Source organism: Balaenoptera musculus, chromosome 15 (assembly GCF_009873245.2).
Source record: "Balaenoptera musculus isolate JJ_BM4_2016_0621 chromosome 15, mBalMus1.pri.v3, whole genome shotgun sequence".
Taxonomy (NCBI): Eukaryota; Metazoa; Chordata; class Mammalia; order Artiodactyla; family Balaenopteridae; genus Balaenoptera; species Balaenoptera musculus.
Window position 1 is genome coordinate 81,620,844 of NC_045799.1, and position 17,537 is coordinate 81,638,380.

The window sequence follows — 17,537 nt, forward strand, 5'->3', positions numbered from 1 at the left end:
TGCAGTCTGTGCATCGTCTCTGTCGCTGTGGCACACTGGCCCGGCTCTGCTGTCGGGTCGTAAATTCACAGACAAACATGAATGGGTAACAACAGAAAACGGTGTGGGAACCGAGGGAATCAGCAATTTTGCACAGAAAGCTTTGGGAGATGTTGTTTACTGTAGTCTGCCTGAAGTTGGGACAAAATTGAACAAACGAGGAATTTGGTGCTTTAGAAAGTGTGAAAGCTGCTAGTGAACTCCACTCTCCTCTATCAGGAGATGTAACAGAAATGAATGGAGCTCTAGCAGAAAATCCAGGACTTGTCAACAAATCTTGTTATGAAGATGGTTGGCTGATCAAGATGACATTCAGTAACCCTTCAGAACTAGATGACCTAATGAGTGAAGAAGCATATGAGAAATACATAAAATCTATTGAGGAGTGAAAATGGAACCCCTAAATAAACTACTTTGAAACAACTTAAAAAAAAAAAGAAAGAAGGATCTGGGAATTGATTCTTTCAGAACTGGCTGTGTCCTCACACTCTGTGGGAAGATTTGTGTGTTCTCCACCCTCCCCCTTCCCTATGCCCCCTCCCCCAGGTCCTCATATCCTTGTCTGAAAACGGCTACAGTCTGACATGAGACCCACATACGGCCACCAGTACCCTTCCTTCTATGGACCTCTGATAAGGCTTATTATTTTTAAAATGAAATTAATATTTTTACTGCTTCATCAAGGACATTCTTAAATGAAACTGGATTTTTAAAAAAACTACGAATGCATGGCAATGAAGAATATAATAGTTCAGTTTTGTGCCATTACCTGAATTTATGCTAAGGCATTAGCAGTTTCACCCACCATTACTTTTGTAGCATCACTGCAAAGTCAACACAGTGAAAAAGACAAAAAAATCTATCTTATGAAAACAGTTTTGACCTCCCAGACCACCTGGTTGCAGGGACCCGCACAGATCCACAGAACATACTTTGAAAACTGCTCAAAATTAGATACTTCAAAGATAAGATAATGTTACAAATAATATCATACCAGAAGATTCGAGATTTTAGATGAAACAGATAAATTCATAGAAGAAATTAACTTACCAAATCTGATTCAAGAGGAAACAGAGATACGAAAAATTCTAACCCAAATTCTAGGCTTCTGTGGAAGTCTCTTCTGAGATACAGAACAAGATAGATACAATTTTGTTCTAATCTGTTTGCAAAGCCACAGCTGCAGCTTACTTTAGGACAAATGGACTGTTTCATGACTTTAATATTTATTTATTTATTTGGCTGAGCTGGGTCTTAGTTGTGGCATGTGGGATCTAGTTCCCTGACCAGGGATGGAACCCGGGCCCCCTGCATTGGGAGGGCAGAGCCTTAGCCACTGGACCACCAGGGAAATCCCATGGCATCACTTCTTAATGGTCATTTCGTTGGCCCCAGGTGACAGGAGGGGGCAGGGCGGGGGCGAGTGGGGGCCCCCGGGCTCCAGCCAGGTCAGGAACTTCCTACTCAGAGCCGATCAAGCCTCAGCGGCTGTGCTTACCAAGGCTTACACTTTTTACTCTATTTTTTCCCCTTTCTTTTAGATTAAAGCTATATGGAAGTTAACCTTCCCCACCTTGATGGACTGCCTTGGGTATCCCCTCCGTGACTCATGGCACTTCTAAGTCCACAGACTCAAGAAAAGCATTAATAGCAGGGCTTTTGAGAACTTGCTGGGAATTAAACCAGGCGGCTGCAAACTGACTTCTAGGCCGCAGAGTAATAGAGTTGATCGTATTGACGGTGCTGGGACTCTAAGAGCTGTTTCCTGAAGGCTGTCACTAGGTGAACGTTTACAAAACATACAATCCCACTTTGAGGAGCACCACTCTGCTCCACCCTTCCCTCCTCCCCTTGCCACTGCCTCCTGCTTCATCTCTGTTCTTGTCCTGGAGAGAGGAGTGGAAGAATAAGGTACTGAGAAGAGGAAAAGAAAAGAATGCCTTTGTGCGGGGGGGAACTGAGACTACTGAACGGCTTGGCTATTCCGAGTATGTGCTCAGATTCTCACTGGGGTCTGGAAGGACTGGAGATGGGTCACACACCCGCGCCTCTCAGGCCACCCTCAGGTTTTGTTACCTGTGAGTTGTTCTCATACCTCGGGAGCTTTGCCCTGGCTGTTGCCTGTGCAGATAACACTCTCTCTTCCCCTCACCAGCCTGCATCACTGCTGGAAAGTCTTCTCACCTCCGGACAGGGTCCTGCTCTTCATCACCTTTTCTTAGCACTTACCGTATTTTCTTGGAATTGATTAGATTACTGTCCTTAGAGTGAAGTCCCAGAAGAGTAAGGTCTGTTACATTGCAGAGCTGAATGGGTGCGCTATAAATATTGGAGGCAGTAAAAATTGAGATCAACTGCGAGGCAGGGCCATAAGGGAAATCAGGAGATCACAAGAGTTCATTTTGTATATCATCTGAAAGACTTGATTCTCTCACTACCAGGATTCCTCCTGTGAGGGCATAAAAGTGAGTGAACCTGAGTGAGCCACGAAGCCTCGCTCCTCATTCTCTCAAGCATTTCACGTGTTTCACACCTTCTTCACAGTGATGGGGCTTCACCAGTTTTCTACGATCTGAATGGATCTACATCGGTAACTTCCCCGTCTTTTCTGCTCGCTTGCCTTGTACAGGTTTTGTCCTCACGTGAACTCTCTGATGGGCCGGAATGTTTTCTTCAGATTTTAGTAATTTAAAGGAGGCATTTTTACATGAAACAAACACAAAACTTGGTTTGTTTGGAAGCATAAACTTGGTTTATTTGGAAACTTCAGGTAAGGGTGAATGTTCTATATTGAATCCTTCCAGCGTCCTCCTGTTTGCTGCGTGTCGGCTTGGGACTCCGCTCCCTCGGACACGGTGAGTAATGCTCGGCCCTCGGCGGCCCCGCGGGAGTCCACGTGGGAGCGCAGCCAGGACCCACTCAGCCCCCTGCGCCCCGTCTCCCGTGCCCCGGCCGAGCATGCGCCCTGACGACCAGGTGCGCGGCGCCCCACCCGGCCTGGCCAGCAGGGGGCGCGGCTGGCGGTGCGGCAGGCCTGGAGTGTCGCGTCGGTGCTGGGGCCCTGCGCCCAATCAGCAAACCACCGAGAGGCGAAGACCTTCCATTTTCCTAGAGGGAACAAGTGGATGTGGGGGGACCGGGGGAGGTGGGGGTGGTGGTGAAAGGACAGACCCGGAAGCGAAACGGAGGGAACTTCCGTTCTTTGTTCTGTCCCCGGTGTGTGGGTCTGTGACAGGGTCCGACGGGGCCTGGTCGGTGTCCGGCCCCCCAAATCTCCCGTCCCTGCCCCCAGGGTGAGTCTGGCCGCCCCCGGGACTCGCGGTGGGACGGAGGCAGTGGTCGCCGGGGAAGGGGTGGTGTCCGTGCCGCTGCGGCCCGCGGGGTCCCCAGGCCCGCCCCGGGTAGGGTGCCGGGAGGCTCTGGTCCTGACTCCGCTTCCCCAGGGACCCCGCCCCCCAGCGGGCCCTGCGTCGCGGGAGGAAAGGGGCTGCGGTTATGGTTCTGTGACAGCGCCCAACTCGAGTACTTTGAAGTTCTGGTATGGCTGGATAGGCGTTCCTCTCTTTAAAACAGCTGATGACAACGACCCTAACTTGGTCGTTCCCCGAGACGCTTTCATTTGATGTTAACACAGTTAGTTATCCGCGCCCGCGGCACGAGAGAGGGTCGATTTTTCACTGGGCTGGGTCTGAGGACCAGAGAATGAGGAGTTCAGCGAAGTGTGCGCAGTTAAAACTATTCAGATTCCAGAATAATCCCCTTGGCGCCCAGTAAATCGAGTCTTTTTCGTAGAGTGGTACAACTGTGTCCCATTTCCAGTTGTAATAGATCCCTGATTTGATTCGCTTTTCAAGTGGGACTGAACACCGACCGGTGTTTCCATTCTGAAGGGCACGTGTAAACTCCAGGAGAGGATAAGCAGGATGCTGAACCTGAAGTCTGGGGGATAATTAGAGGAACTGAAGGTATTTATCCCCAAGAAGAGAAGTTTGTGGAGTGGGCATCATTTGGTTTCAGGTGTTTGGTGGAGAATTGTGTGGAAGGAGAAGATTCTATCATTGAAGCTCCATAGGGCACTAAGCCTCTGAGAGGTGAAGGTCCAAGGGGCAGGTTTTTAGTTTACCATCCAAAGACCTCTCTAATGGCTAAGCTGTGCAGCAATGGGGCAGACTCCCTGCTGAAGCAGCTGAGAGTGTCTAGCAAGTTAGCTGCCAGAACCTTAGGAACTTGAGAAGGTGTTTGTTGCCCTGGGTGGGAGGTTGACCTGGAGAACCTTGACTTCTGTTTCAGCTCTAAGGGTGCAACACAAATACCAGTTGTGGTCTTAATCAGTACTTATTAGCATATGTCCCCTCTCTTTTCCTCTTATCTCTAAATATCTAGATTAGAAGTGAAGTTTACATAAACATTTAAAATGCCTTTTTTTTTTTCCTTAGTCCTACAGCATTGGCATCAACTAAAGTCAGAATTCCCAAGAACTTGAACAGAGGCTGCCAAGTTCCCAATAATTGCTACTCTGGCCTTTTACAGACCAACTCCAGAGAAGGAAGGAAAGAATCCAGGAGGTAAAGCTTTCCATGACTTGTTCTCACTGCCAGGTCATCTTTCCCTGTACCCAGGAGCACTCCAGAGAGTGGGGTTGGCAGTGGAGCAGGGGAAGGGCCCTGCCAGGACCTGAAGCTCTGGGGGCACAATGGAGGTTTTTCTTTCTATGAGAAACATTGTTTACTGATCCAGACACCGGGGACTTGTTCTCAACAATATCCGTTTGAGCTCCAGCTTTGGTTAACCCAGCTGGGAGGAGGGAGTGTTGCTTTCTTCTCCGGAGTCAGAGCCTCTGACTTTCCCTTCCTTTCTAAAGGAGAGTTTAGACTGAGAGCGGATTTGTCGGGGGTGCCTGCTTATAACCAATCCTGGAGATTGTAAAGTTCGTTGACAGAAAAAGATGGCTGGCTCTGAGAAAGAGTTGAAGGGCCCCAGCCAAGAGGGTGATGGTGGCAAGAGGGTGTGTCACCTTGATTGTCAGTGGGTCTGGCTTATGCCTGATTCATTGCTTTTCACTGTGTAATGGCACTGGTGATGGGCCTTCTACATCCCCTTGCTGCCCAAAGAATAGAGTTCTCTGAACTCTGAGTGACTCTCAGGGCCCCTCCCCTTTCTATGCCTTAATGTGAATGCAATAGTCTGTAATGATGAAGCAAATACCTTTTGCATTGCTGATTTTCTTACTCCTTTCAGTAGTGCTTTGCATTGTTCATTGGCACTCAACAAATGTTTGTTACAAGAGCAAATGAACAAAGAGGGAGGCAGACAAAGTCCAGGGGTTTTCCCTGTTCTTGCCTCAGTGTAAGGACGCTCTGGCGGCTGCCGCGCCTATTTTCCATCTGTTGATTCTTGCCACAGCGTTCGGTTGTGAAAAACAAACTTGTACTTGAGGTCCAAACCTTAGTCTAGGTACTAACGTTACATCTTATTCCCTGGAGCCACAGAGCACAGCAACCAGGGAGTGGGGACCTTAGGAGGGACAAAAATGGAGTAGTAAATAATCTTATGCTTTTTAAAAAGCATTGATTCTTGCTTCAGGGACTTACATTCTGATCCAAGGAAATCTCTTATGAGAGAAGGGAGATAAAAAAGAAGGTTGGCTGCTACCTTCTCGGGGAGAGGAAACACAGCAACTGGGGCTAGTCTCTCAGAACCTGGCGAATATATACACCCACCCCTGTGACGAGACGACACACGGACCACAAAAAGGGACTGAATCCTTCAATAACATCCCACCTTTGACTGAGACTGGAAGCAGAAAACTTATCTTTTTTTTCTGGCCACACCGCACAGCTTGTGGGGTATCAGTTCCCTGACCAAGGATTGAACCCAGGCCACAGCAGTGAAAGCGTCAAATCCTAACCACTAGATTGCCAGGGAGTTCCTGAATTTATCTTAATTTAATAGATCTGAGCTATTTGCCCTGGTTCTGTGAGACAGGTATTGTTTCCTCAGGGTTTTTAAATTAAGACAGAACTTATGGAAACTCCCCACAATCTCTGTTATTTGGGTGCTTTTTCATGGTCCCTCTTCCTCTAAGGATAGCATCTACATTTAATATAACAGCTAGAAACCTACCACAGTAAGTTTTTTTTCTTCTACTAATTCTAACATTTATGAGGGTTTTTTAAAAAAAATCTGTATAGGGCTTCCCTGGTGGCGCAGTGGTTAAGAACCTGCCTGCCAATGCAGGGGACACGGGTTCGAGCCCTGGTCCCGGAAGATCCCACATGCTGTGGAGCAACTAAGCCCGTGCGCCACAACTACTGAGCCTGCGCTCTAGGGTCTGAGAGCCACAACTACTGAGCCCGCACACTACAACTACTGAAGCCCGTGCGCCTACAGCCCATGCTCCGCAATAAGAGAAGCCACCGCAATGAGAAGCCCGCACACCGCAATGAAGAGCAGCCCCTGCGCGCCTCAACTGGAGAAAAGCCCGCGTGCAGCAACAAAGACCCAGTGCAGCCAAAAATAAAATAAAAAATCTGTATACATTAGCTTTATCCATTATTCCAACTATTCTTAAAAGTTGATATGATACTTACATTTTGCAATCTGTGTGTAACACTCTTTTTCACTTTACTCTAATATTTTTCATTTGAGTAGTTGCTTCATATTTCATTCTGCTAATGGCATCATTTGGCACCCGTGTTCCCCATTTTTGTTGTTAGAAATATCACGCAGTGTTGCGGGGGGAGCCTAAAGTGGGATGTGGTCCAGGAACTTTGGCCTTTGACCTAAAAGGCTAATCCCAGTTGCTGCATTTCCTCTTTGCTGCTCTGGTACTGACTGAAATGCTAGTTCCCCTCTGTCTGTATTCAAGAGGGTTTTTAAAAATTATCTTTGAACCTTGAACTTTTCCTTCTACAGTGCTTCCTCATTCTCATTCAAAACCTGCTTCCTGCTGACTCTGCAAATAGGAGACCAGAGATCCGAGCTTCAAGCCCGACTCATGGAAACTCAGGCTGATCGAGTATCTCAGGAACCTCAGGCCCTGCTTGAGAGTGGTAAGGAATCAGGGTTCCCTTGTCTTTTTATTCAGCCATTCAGCAATCACCTGTTCAAATCCCTCATTTACCAAGTGCTGGGCTAAATTCTGGAATCCAGACTGGATAGGACATAGTCCTTGCCTTTCACTAGCTCCCCGCCTAGCGGGGAAAGGTGGAATGAAGCCATTAGTTAAGTATAGCTTGGAACTTCCCTGGTGGCGCAGTGGATAAGACTCCATGCTCCCAGTGCGGGGGGCCTGGGTCGATCCTTGGTCAGGGAACTAGAGTCTGCATGCCACAGCTAAGAAGTCCGCATGCCGCAACTAAAGATCCCGCATGCCGCAACAAAGACCTGGCGGAGCCAAAATAAATAAATGTTTTTTTAAAAAAAAGAAATACAGGAAAAGATATATGACCAAGCACAGAAACAGGAAACATTTGTAGTGTGTAGATTTGATCTGGGGATAGAGAAAAAAGAGAAGAGTTGTGGGCATTGTGTCTTCAGTCAGGGCTGGGATGAAGCCCGTTTTCCTCGGTCAAGAATTTTGTCCAGGGGCTTCCCTGGTGGTGCAGTGGTTGAGAATCTGCCTGCCAATGCAGGGGACACGGGTTCGAGCCCTGGTCTGGGAAGATCCCACATGCCGCGGAGCAACTAGGCCCGTGAGCCACAACTACTGGGCCTGAGCATCTGGAGCCTGTGCTCCGCAACAAGAGAGGCCGCGATGGTGAGAGGCCTGCGCACCGCGATGAAGAGTGGCCCCCGCTCGCCACAATTAGAGAAGGCCCTCGCACAGAAACGAAGACCCAACACAGCCAAAAATAAATAAATAAATAATTAATTAAAAAAATACATGCTCTGAGATTTAAAAAACAAAAAAAAGAATTTTGTCCAGGAGTTTGAGATGTGGAGAATGACGGAAGGGACATGAACAGGATAGCCTGTGTTCTGGCCAGGCTTGGGAGGATGGACGAGAATACGCTAATCACTAACAGTAGTTCTGGGCAGATGTCATGGAGAGTAGAGTGACTGGAAAGAAAGAAAGGCACCTGGGGCAGACCAGAGAGCCTGGGTCACCAGGGCTTTGGGCGTCTTTCCTCAGGCAGGAAGGCCCACGCTGAGCGTGCCGGCCGTAAGCGTAAGCACCTTCCGTAGCTGCAGAAGGAGTGCACTTAGAAATGTAAGAGGGGGTGGGTCCTTGGTTGTCCCAGGACCTGTGAGTTTTCTGTAGGTCGAGAGGCTCAAGTGCAGATCGACTGACTCATGGACCCTTTAACTGTCCTCAGCTCTTCCTTCCTCAAAAGTTCCTGCATTTTCAGACAAGGACAGTTTGGGGGATGAGATGTTGGCAGCTGCACTGCTAAAGGCCAAGGCCCAGGTAAGCTGTGCTTTTCTTTATCCTCCTTTCCCTTCCCATTTTGCAGGAGTTTTTTGTGTAGCAACATCCCATTCAGTGCCCTAAACTATGATTCCCTCTGTCAGGACTGTGGGCGTTTCCTGCTGAACAGTGGAACTTCACTTTATCTCAGACTCTCTTCTCTCCTCCTCCACCCTGACCTCCTCTCCCACTTCCCAATATGCGTTATTCAGCCCCATCCCGAATTAGCTTTTGGCTCTGCCAGTCCCATCCCTCAGCCTGAAATTGCACGGGAGAACATGTTGTTTCAGGAGTTGGTGACCTTTGAGGACGTGGCTGTGTATTTCATCCGGAAGGAGTGGAAGCGTTTGGAGCCTGCTCAGCGGGACCTGTACAGGGATGTGATGCTGGAGAATTACGGGAACGTGTTCTCCCTGGGTAAGGAGCGATGCTTCCTCAGTAAAACTCCCTTGCCATTTCTCTGCTTCCTTGTTTGCTAGTAATAGTTGAGTCACTGAAAATCATTAGCTAAGGACTGACTTAGTCTCAGAAAATTCTAACAATAGTAGCAACTCCCATTTGTACAGTAATTTGCAGTTCATAAAGAGTGTTCATAGATATTCTCTCATTTAATCCTCACCATGATGCAGCTATTGAGGTAGCCAGAATTAGCCTCATTTTATAGGTGAGGAAAGAGAGGTCAGAGGTCTTAAATGCTTTGCACACAGTCATATTGCTAGTGACGGGCAGGACTCGAGCCCTGACCTTTTAATTCTACCCTTCTTTTTAAATCTGGCACTTTTTTCCATGTTATTCTTAGGACTTAACATTAACATATAACCCAGAGATTTTCCCAAAAGATTACATATTGGGGTCCCTAAACATGTGAGGTACTGCTCAGTGCCCAAGTGAACATTCTGGAACTCTGTCTAGCTCCTCCCCTTCTCTGTCGGACTTCCTTTAGGGATCTGTTGATTTGTGGATGGACCTAGTGTAACTGCTGCTCTTGTAGAAATTTCAGCTTGTGTTAGGGAGCAGTTAGCTTCTTAACCTGTCGTCTGTGGACTCTTCATTCCTTTACCCTCACCTGCTTTCAGTGAGGACATTCTCCTGGGCAAGGCCAGGGGGTCTTCCTGACTCCCATTTGAGAACTCCCCATGCATTTCCTCTCTGTCCCCTGCAGATCCTGGGTCTGGGATTGAGCTCTGGGGCTATTTGGTATGAACAGGATAAACCTTGTCCCATGTCTTTCCCTGTGAGCAGGATTCCCATTTCTGAATTTTGACATGATCTCTGGGCTGGAGTGAGAGGAAGAGCCGAGGGTCCTGGGTTTGAAGGGCACTGAGCAGAGAGGTCCTGAGAGGTACCTGTTCAGGTGAGGGAGATACAGCTCTTTCTGTCCCTAACTGTCCCTCACTGCCCTGCCTTTACTCTTAAAATGTTGACAGATTAAAAATATTAACAGTCTGGACCCTTTACCCTTGTCCTCTGTGCCTGAAGTTCCCTTAGAAACCCAGAGCAGTGAAAATAGCGAAGGCAAACCTGGAAACTGTTGACATAGCCTCACATCGTAGCACAGCTTTCTAGGCCTGGGGCCCAGAGATGGACTGACCTTTGTCTCAGGCCTGTTTCCATAGACTTGGCATATAGTTGCCACGACTACAGACCCGAGTGTCCTTTTCTCCTGGGGCTACAGGGCTTCACCCTTGTCGCTTTGTATTCATCACCTTCCCACTTTTCTCCACACCATCTGTGGTTAGTTTCTTGTACCTGCTCCCCACTTCATCCTCTAACTGTTCTGCAGTCACCATCTCCCAGGTTATCTTCAGTCTCTGACCTCTAGGACTTTGTCACTTCATTAAACCGTATGTCCTGTCTCTTCTGTTTTTGGTTCCCTGCCTCTGCCCGATCCAACTTTCTCTACACTTCCACCTCTTTTCTCGATTTTCCTTCCTGCCTTTCTCCTTCCCTGTTTCCTTGGCCCAGTTCTCTTATTCTGCCTTAGCTACATACAGCCTGGGTAGGCCTCTTTGCACACAGATAAGAGGCATGTGCTTTTAGCCTGTGAACATTATGTGATTATACTGTCTCTGGTTTTGATTCTTTTTCCCACAAAGAACAAGTGACATTTGTGTTTTGTATTGTGCCAGATGGTGAGACCAGAACTGAACATGGTCCAGAAATTTCTGAAGATACAGGATCACACGGGGTACTATTGGGAAGATTCCAAAAGGATATTTCTCAGGGTCTTAAGTTTGAAGAAGCCTATGAACAAGAAGTCAGTCTGAAGAGGCAGCTGGGGAGCTCCTCTGGAGAGAGACTGAATAGGAAGATACAGGATTTTGGTCAAGTGACAGTTGAGGAAAAGCGAACCCCCATGGGAGGGAGAAGTGAGAAATACAGCGATCTGGGGAACAGCTTCACTGTGAGTTCCAACCTTATTTCCCAGCAGAGACTTCCTGTGGGAGACAGACCCCATAAGTGTGATGAATGTAGCAAGAGCTTTAATCGAACTTCAGACCTTATTCAGCATCAGAGAATCCACACCGGGGAGAAACCCTATGAATGTAGTGAGTGTGGGAAGGCCTTCAGCCAGAGCTCACATCTTATTCAGCATCAGAGGATCCACACTGGGGAGAAACCTTACGAATGTAACGACTGTGGGAAGACCTTCAGTTGCAGCTCTGCTCTCATTCTCCACCGGAGGATCCACACTGGAGAGAAACCCTATGAATGTAATGAGTGTGGGAAAACCTTTAGCTGGAGCTCCACCCTCACTCACCACCAGAGAATCCACACTGGAGAGAAACCCTATGCTTGTAATGAGTGTGGGAAGGCCTTCAGCAGGAGCTCCACCCTTATTCATCACCAGAGAATCCACACTGGAGAGAAGCCCTATGAATGTAATGAGTGTGGGAAGGCCTTCAGCCAGAGCTCACACCTCTATCAGCACCAGAGGATCCACACTGGAGAGAAGCCCTACGAATGTATGGAATGTGGAGGGAAGTTTACCTATAGCTCAGGCCTTATTCAGCATCAAAGAATCCACACGGGGGAGAATCCCTATGAATGTAGTGAGTGTGGGAAAGCCTTTAGGTACAGCTCAGCTCTTGTTCGCCACCAGAGAATTCACACTGGAGAGAAGCCTTTGAATGTAATGGGAGTGAGCAAAAGTTCTCTCCGAGTTACTGCTGAATTAAATATCAGAGAGTCTACGTGAAAGAGAGCCACACACCTGTTTTCCTCACTTCCTCTGAGTTTCAAGAGCTCCTGCCTTACTATATAAGTATGAACAATTTGGGACGTGTCCCTTCCGACTCCATCCTTTCGCCTTAGAGAATGGGGCATATTGGGCAAATCATCGTGGCACAGTGGTTAGCAGCCTAGTCAGTTTTCCCAGGAATGACACCAGCCTTGAAAAATTAGGGTGCAAGCAGCAGATTAAGTGCTGGGAGTAGAGGGAAGCTCTGGGACCAGTCTCCTTCCATTTGGGAAGGGAGTTTGCACTAGACCATTTTTCTCACACCATTTCCAAGGTGGGGATGGAAGCACAATAGGAATAAAATTCCAAGGATTCCTCTAGTTGGAGTCAGCATAGCACAGAAGAAAGTGGAAAGAATGTTCTGGGTCGTGTTTTTGCTAGAAAGGGGAAATGGAGGCTGTATTTCAAAGCCACTGCTTCTAATCCAGCTTTAAATTTTGATAAGGAATGTGCTATTTTGTTTCATGACTTCATTAATTATGGGAATCTGGTGCTGAGGGATTTGTTATTTTGTTGGGCATGGGGGAAGACCCCAAGAGAGGTTTTCTGTAGTGACTGTATATCCTTCAGGGCTCTTGGAGCAGCAAGACCAAGTTTCCAAGAGCAGTCTGACGATTTGGGCGGAGAACTCACTCTTCCCTTTTGTGACGGTGAGTCTAACATGAGGGAAAGGATCAAAAGCATTTAGCACTGGCCTCTGTCTCGTTCCCTCCCCTCTCCCTCTTCCTCCTGCCACTCCTGTGATGGAAAGTGATTTAATCTAAACCCCTAGCAACTAAGGACACTTTTAGGATCTTGCTCAGCCAGCTTGCCCTGCCCTCTGATACCGATGACCTCTGACATCTGGCCCCAGCAGCCCGACCTCTCCCGACCCCACCTCTGACTTCAACAGCCAAGTGTGAATGCAGAGAGCACAGCCCAGAGGAGGAAGCTCGGGCCTGAGCCTGGCATCAGGGCTCCTTGCTGGCTTAGGATGGAGCTCCCCGAGTTTTCCCAGCGGAAGGGATGACCTTTCATTATATTTTCCAAATCCTCATCCTGTCGCAGAAATGAAATGCACTATTAAACAGAATAGTTTTTCAGAAGGACAGATGGAGTGTGTTTTTGTGCAGGGGCCAAATTTATTTTGGTTTAAACTAGAAACATTAGTGACTGTAAATGGAATCTTTAAAAATTAATCTTTAAAACTTTTTACAGACAGCCATTTCTCTTCTAGTCTCAAATCTGTGACCTCTCTCCCTTGACTCTGTCCTTTCCTCTGCACACTGCCACAGACTATCTCATTTACACAGCCACTTACACATTCGTACCCACCTTTAGGATTTCATGTGCTGCGTGGCGTTCTGTGTTGCACGATACTTAACACCAGCAACCAAAACCAGAAAGGTGTTTCTGAGTATGGGGTTCTTGACAAGAGCATACTTGGATGTTGGGTAACAGTAGGCATATTGAGGGAATTCCCTAGTGGCCCAGTGGTTGGGACTCAGTGCCCTCATTGCCAGGGCCCTGGGTTCCATCCCTGGTTGGGGAACTAAGATCCCGCAAGCAGCGTGGCTTGGCCAAAAATCGCCCCCCCCCCCAAAAAAACCCAATAGGCATATTGAGATTTCTTGGTTTGGCTCTTGGTGGGAGGCTACAGTCATGGAGAAGGCTGAGATGAAAGTCTGATGGAAAAGACGAGGAAATGTCTGGAACTCTGACATCTGATAAATTTTGGATCATATATTGTGACTGACTACCTAATATGTTTTTAATTTCTTAAAACTACCATGAAACATCATTTTTGGTTCTTCTTTGACACCCACCACAGACTTGAGATTGACCGAGTGTAGACCATGAACTGTCATAGCAGGGTCACGAGGCTGCTTGTTAGTAATGCAGGTGTCTGAGCCCCAAGTCAGACCTATAAAGTATAATTCCTGAGGGTAGAGCCTAAACATTTACACTGAGAAGGAAGAAACAGTAAGGAAATGGAGGACATTTCTAAGAGAGAAACCTGAGCTAGGCCTTGTAAGACCCGTGTGTAAAGGAGAGGAGGTTCCAGGCAGGACAGTTCGGGGTGGGCCTGAGCCTGGCTGCTCGTGTGCAGGTTCAACTGCGAAGCTCTGGGAAAGACCCCTGAACAGGTAGAACTGCGGGGTGATGGACGGTCACTGCACAGCAGGGCTCAGCCTTCTGACCACCCCCGACCCCGACCCCTACCTCTACCCCGACCCCTACCCCTACCCCTGGAAGACTTTGTGACACTCCTCAGAGCATCTCGGGGTGGGGGGGCCTGAGACTGAGCAGGGCCATTATGTGAAAAATGTGTTTTTTACAAAATATCTTTGAGGGCTTCCCTGGTGGCACAGTGGTTAAGAATTGGCCTGCCAATGCAGGGGACACGGGTTCAAGCCCTGGTCTGGGAAGATCCCACATGCCGTGGAGCAACTAAGCCCGTGAGCCACAACTACTGAAGCCTGCGCTCTAGAGCCTGCAAGGCACAGCTACTGAGCCCGTGTGCCACAACTACTGAAGCCCGCGTGCCTAGAGCCCGTACTCCACAAGAGAAGCCACCGCAATGAGAAGCCCACGCATCCACAACACAGAGTAGCCCCCACTTGCGACAACTAGAGAAAGCCCGTGCGCAGCAACGGAGACCCAATGCAGCCAAAAATAAACAAATAAATAAATAAATAAATAAATTTATAAAAATATCTTTGAAACAGCTACAACATCTGATTCACCTGATTCTCCTGATTGTTCATTCCTTTTTCTCCTAATGATTCCTCTTTTCTCAGTCCCTAATTGAGCATTCCTTAATGTTCAGTCACCGTATCGGTGGTCTCTTCCTATGCCATTATCCTTGGAACCCATTTATTCCCATGGCTTCGACTGTTAACCTCTATTCAATTAAAGTGAATCTGCACATGGGGTACTGATCACTCTCAAGCTCCAATCTCGGGTCTCTAGCAGACTGCGGGGCATTTACACTTGGTTCTTGCTAGAACTGGACTTTACAAGGAAGTGCACAGAGGGGCCTGAGAAAAGGTTCGGGAGCCTGAGTAAGGTTTGCTCAAGCAAAGAATCTTTGTCACATCGTATAGCAAGATGAGAACAAGGCCCCAAACACACCCTACATCCTGCCCGTGAGGTGGTTCACGCGCGGTGTGCCCACGTCCTGCTCCAGCTCCTTACCTCCAGCCAGTGAAAATCAGAGTCCAAGAGGGCCTGTTTCAAGGCGGTCTTCAACCTCCACTCAGTGCAGACACTAAACAATAGCATCCTGGGCGGACGGCTCTCGGGTCTCTGTGGTGGTCTCTTTAGGGATGGGAGGCTTGTGGTTACCCCAGGCAAAAGCAGGTGATTCCACTGTTGAGCTTTCTGACTGCTGGAAATTAAGTTGCGCTGCATGCCGCCTCCTTGTAAGCTTCTGCCTTCCACGGTTAGCTTTGCCTTCTCACCTGTGGAGTGATTCCGAAGGATATTATCAGTCCTAGCAAAAGCAATTTCCTTCCTGATGCCCCCGCCCACCCCAAGTCACGCCTGTCCGAGCTCCAACTGAAATAATTATGAGAGAGGATGTTAAGTTTCCAAGCAGAGGAAAAGCCTGGTTTTACCTGAACACTGCAGCTGACAGGAATGTGAGCCACGGGGTGGTGGTGGAGAAGAACATCTTAACAAACTGTTCCTTTTTAATTAAAAGATTGTTTTTAAAAGCTCCCCAAAGACATTTCCTTTTTTTTTCATTTTCATAAATTGTTTATAGAGCTTAAGGTTTCTTTCCACTTCAAAAAATAAAAAGAAAGCCCAGTCAGGTACATTATTTTTTTTTTTTTTTAATTTTTATTTATTTTTTTACAACCTTGTCTTTATTTATTTATTTATTTTTTAACATCTTTATTGGAGTGTAATTGCTTTACAATGGTGTGCTAATTTCTGCCTTACAACAAAGTGAATCAGCTACACATACACACATATCCCCAGGTACATTATTTAAAATATATCAACAATGAAGAACTGAAGATTTTTTAAATGAGTCCAAATTCCCATGGACCATTTTCTGCATACGCAGATAAACATGGTCGCCAGAGTGGTTTCTCGGGAATGACAGAGGACTCAGTACCTTCCTCCACAGCACAGTTTCCCTCGTGTATCCCCTCCTCTGGTTGCTGAGAGCATCAACTTCCCAGTCAGCCAAGCCCCAAACCCGGGCCTCTTTCTGGCTGCGCTGCTGCCCTCCATCTCCTCACCCTTCACGTCTCTCCCTGTCCTGCCTGGCCCATTCCTGGGACTTCTGCATTGGCCTAGGCCGTCTCTGACTTGTTCCCAGACTTTGGCACCAGCCTTACAGTAGGTCTCTTCGCTCCCAAAATCCCCTCCAATCATTTGTCCTGCTATGAGTGAGTCATCGCTCCTAAATGCTAACTGGCTGACAGCACGTCCAAGCCTTCCAGGGGCCCCTTCTCAGCCCCCAGGTTGAAGTCCAAATTCTTCATCACAACACAGGGCTTTTCACTTCCTGGCCCTGCCTACTTCCCCGTCCCCCCTCCTAGCACCCCTCTCACCCCAGCACCCACCCTCCTGCCCTCCCATACACACTATACTGGAGCGATGCACAACTACAGTGACAGCGGCGCAGACGCTATTTAATGCCCCAGTGCCTTTCCACATGCTAGGTAATGCCCTTCCCTGCCTCGTCCACCTAACAAACTCCTATTCATCTTTGAAAACCTCCTCGTATGTAAGCTTCACCTTGTCCGTGGGGTCTTTCCAGGGTGTGGGGGACGGCACCTTCCACCCCCACCGAGTACATCATTTCCTTGAGCTGCCTCTGCATCTTATACACATGTTCATTATTGTGTTCATCTCCCCGCTCCTCCATCTTTTACTTGTTTGCTCATACCTCTGACTCCCTCACTATGGTGGGGGGTTTTCCTACGTTTTCACACTTTTCTACCATAAATAAGTATGGCGTTCATAATCAGAAAAAAATATACCAAGAAAAAGAGAAAAGTAGTAAGAAGGAACAGCCATGGAGCACTTCTAATGTGTCAGGCATTGTTCTAAGCATTTTATCTGGTAACTCATTTAATCCTTGTAGCCATCCTGCGAGGTAGGTACTATTTTTGCCCCCATTTTTATTCCCTTTTCTTCAGGAAAGAAGAAAGGAAGGAGAGGAGGGAGAGGAGTTCTCCAGGCACAATAAATGGTGCAGTGAGACTCAGAGGCTTTGGAGCCCAAAGCCCGGGCTTGCCCTCCCTCATCACAGTCTCCCCAGACCTCTTGTCACTGATCCTTGAAGCCCTTCGCCAGCAGCTCAGCGAGTGCCATGGGGGGCAGAGAGGCGAACCACCCATTGTTCTGCACTAAAGAGGCGCCAGCCTAATGGGAGCCAGAGCAAGACCCCAGCAGAGGCTGGTAACCATCATGACAGCTGCCCTTTACTGACCACTCACCTACACGCCAGCATGGACCGTCTTCAGTACAGTCCGTATTATTGTCACACAGTCATACGTGCTGTTAGTCCTATTAACATCCCCCTTTTTACAGATGAGAAAACCAAGACACACAGTGCAGTGGAGCAGGGGTTCGAACCCAGGCAGTCTGGCTCCAGAGCTTGGGCTCTTAATTACACCACGGTACTCTCTCTTTACAAATGAAACGGGGGAATCAAAAGAAGCTAGCTTGTGTTCCCCATGGGGAGGGGTGAGGCACATGGTGGTCACCAAAGGCTTCATTGAGGAAACGGCATTAAAGCTGAGTTGAGAACGTGGGTTGATAAATACAGACAACCATTCCTCTTTTAGTCACCAGTGTGTGACCTCTCTTTCCCTCAAGACTCCAGCATATTCCCCTGGATACCGC

At 47.9% G+C, this 17,537-nt stretch overlaps 1 protein-coding gene across 4 annotated transcripts; it reads left to right on the forward strand.

Moving 5' to 3' along the window:
- The first annotated feature begins 3,018 nt into the window (after positions 1-3,018).
- On the forward strand, positions 3,019-11,689 carry ZNF3 (zinc finger protein 3). 4 transcript variants are annotated; one of them, XM_036824699.1, is made up of 7 exons: positions 3,019-3,332; positions 3,859-4,004; positions 4,476-4,604; positions 6,955-7,091; positions 8,358-8,449; positions 8,740-8,866; positions 10,579-11,689. In XM_036824699.1, exons 4-7 carry the CDS (start codon positions 7,037-7,039, stop codon positions 11,646-11,648), a joined length of 1,344 nt encoding a protein of 447 aa, XP_036680594.1. In that variant the 5' UTR covers positions 3,019-3,332; positions 3,859-4,004; positions 4,476-4,604; positions 6,955-7,036; the 3' UTR covers positions 11,649-11,689. The 4 variants fall into 4 exon arrangements, with proteins under 4 accessions (XP_036680594.1, XP_036680593.1, XP_036680595.1 ...); XM_036824698.1 differs by having other exon boundaries at positions 3,894-4,004; XM_036824700.1 differs by having other exon boundaries at positions 3,930-4,004.
- The last annotated feature ends 5,848 nt before the right edge of the window (positions 11,690-17,537 follow it).

Coding starts and splice junctions, on each gene's coding strand:
- ZNF3 (XM_036824699.1), top strand. CDS start 7,037: ATGGAAACTCAGGCTGATCGAGTATCTCAGGAACCTCAGGCCCTGCTT. Junction 8,450..8,739: donor TGCTAAAGGCCAAGGCCCAG/GTAAGCTGTGCT, acceptor ATGTTGTTTCAG/GAGTTGGTGACCTTTGAGGA. Junction 8,867..10,578: donor CGGGAACGTGTTCTCCCTGG/GTAAGGAGCGAT, acceptor GTATTGTGCCAG/ATGGTGAGACCAGAACTGAA.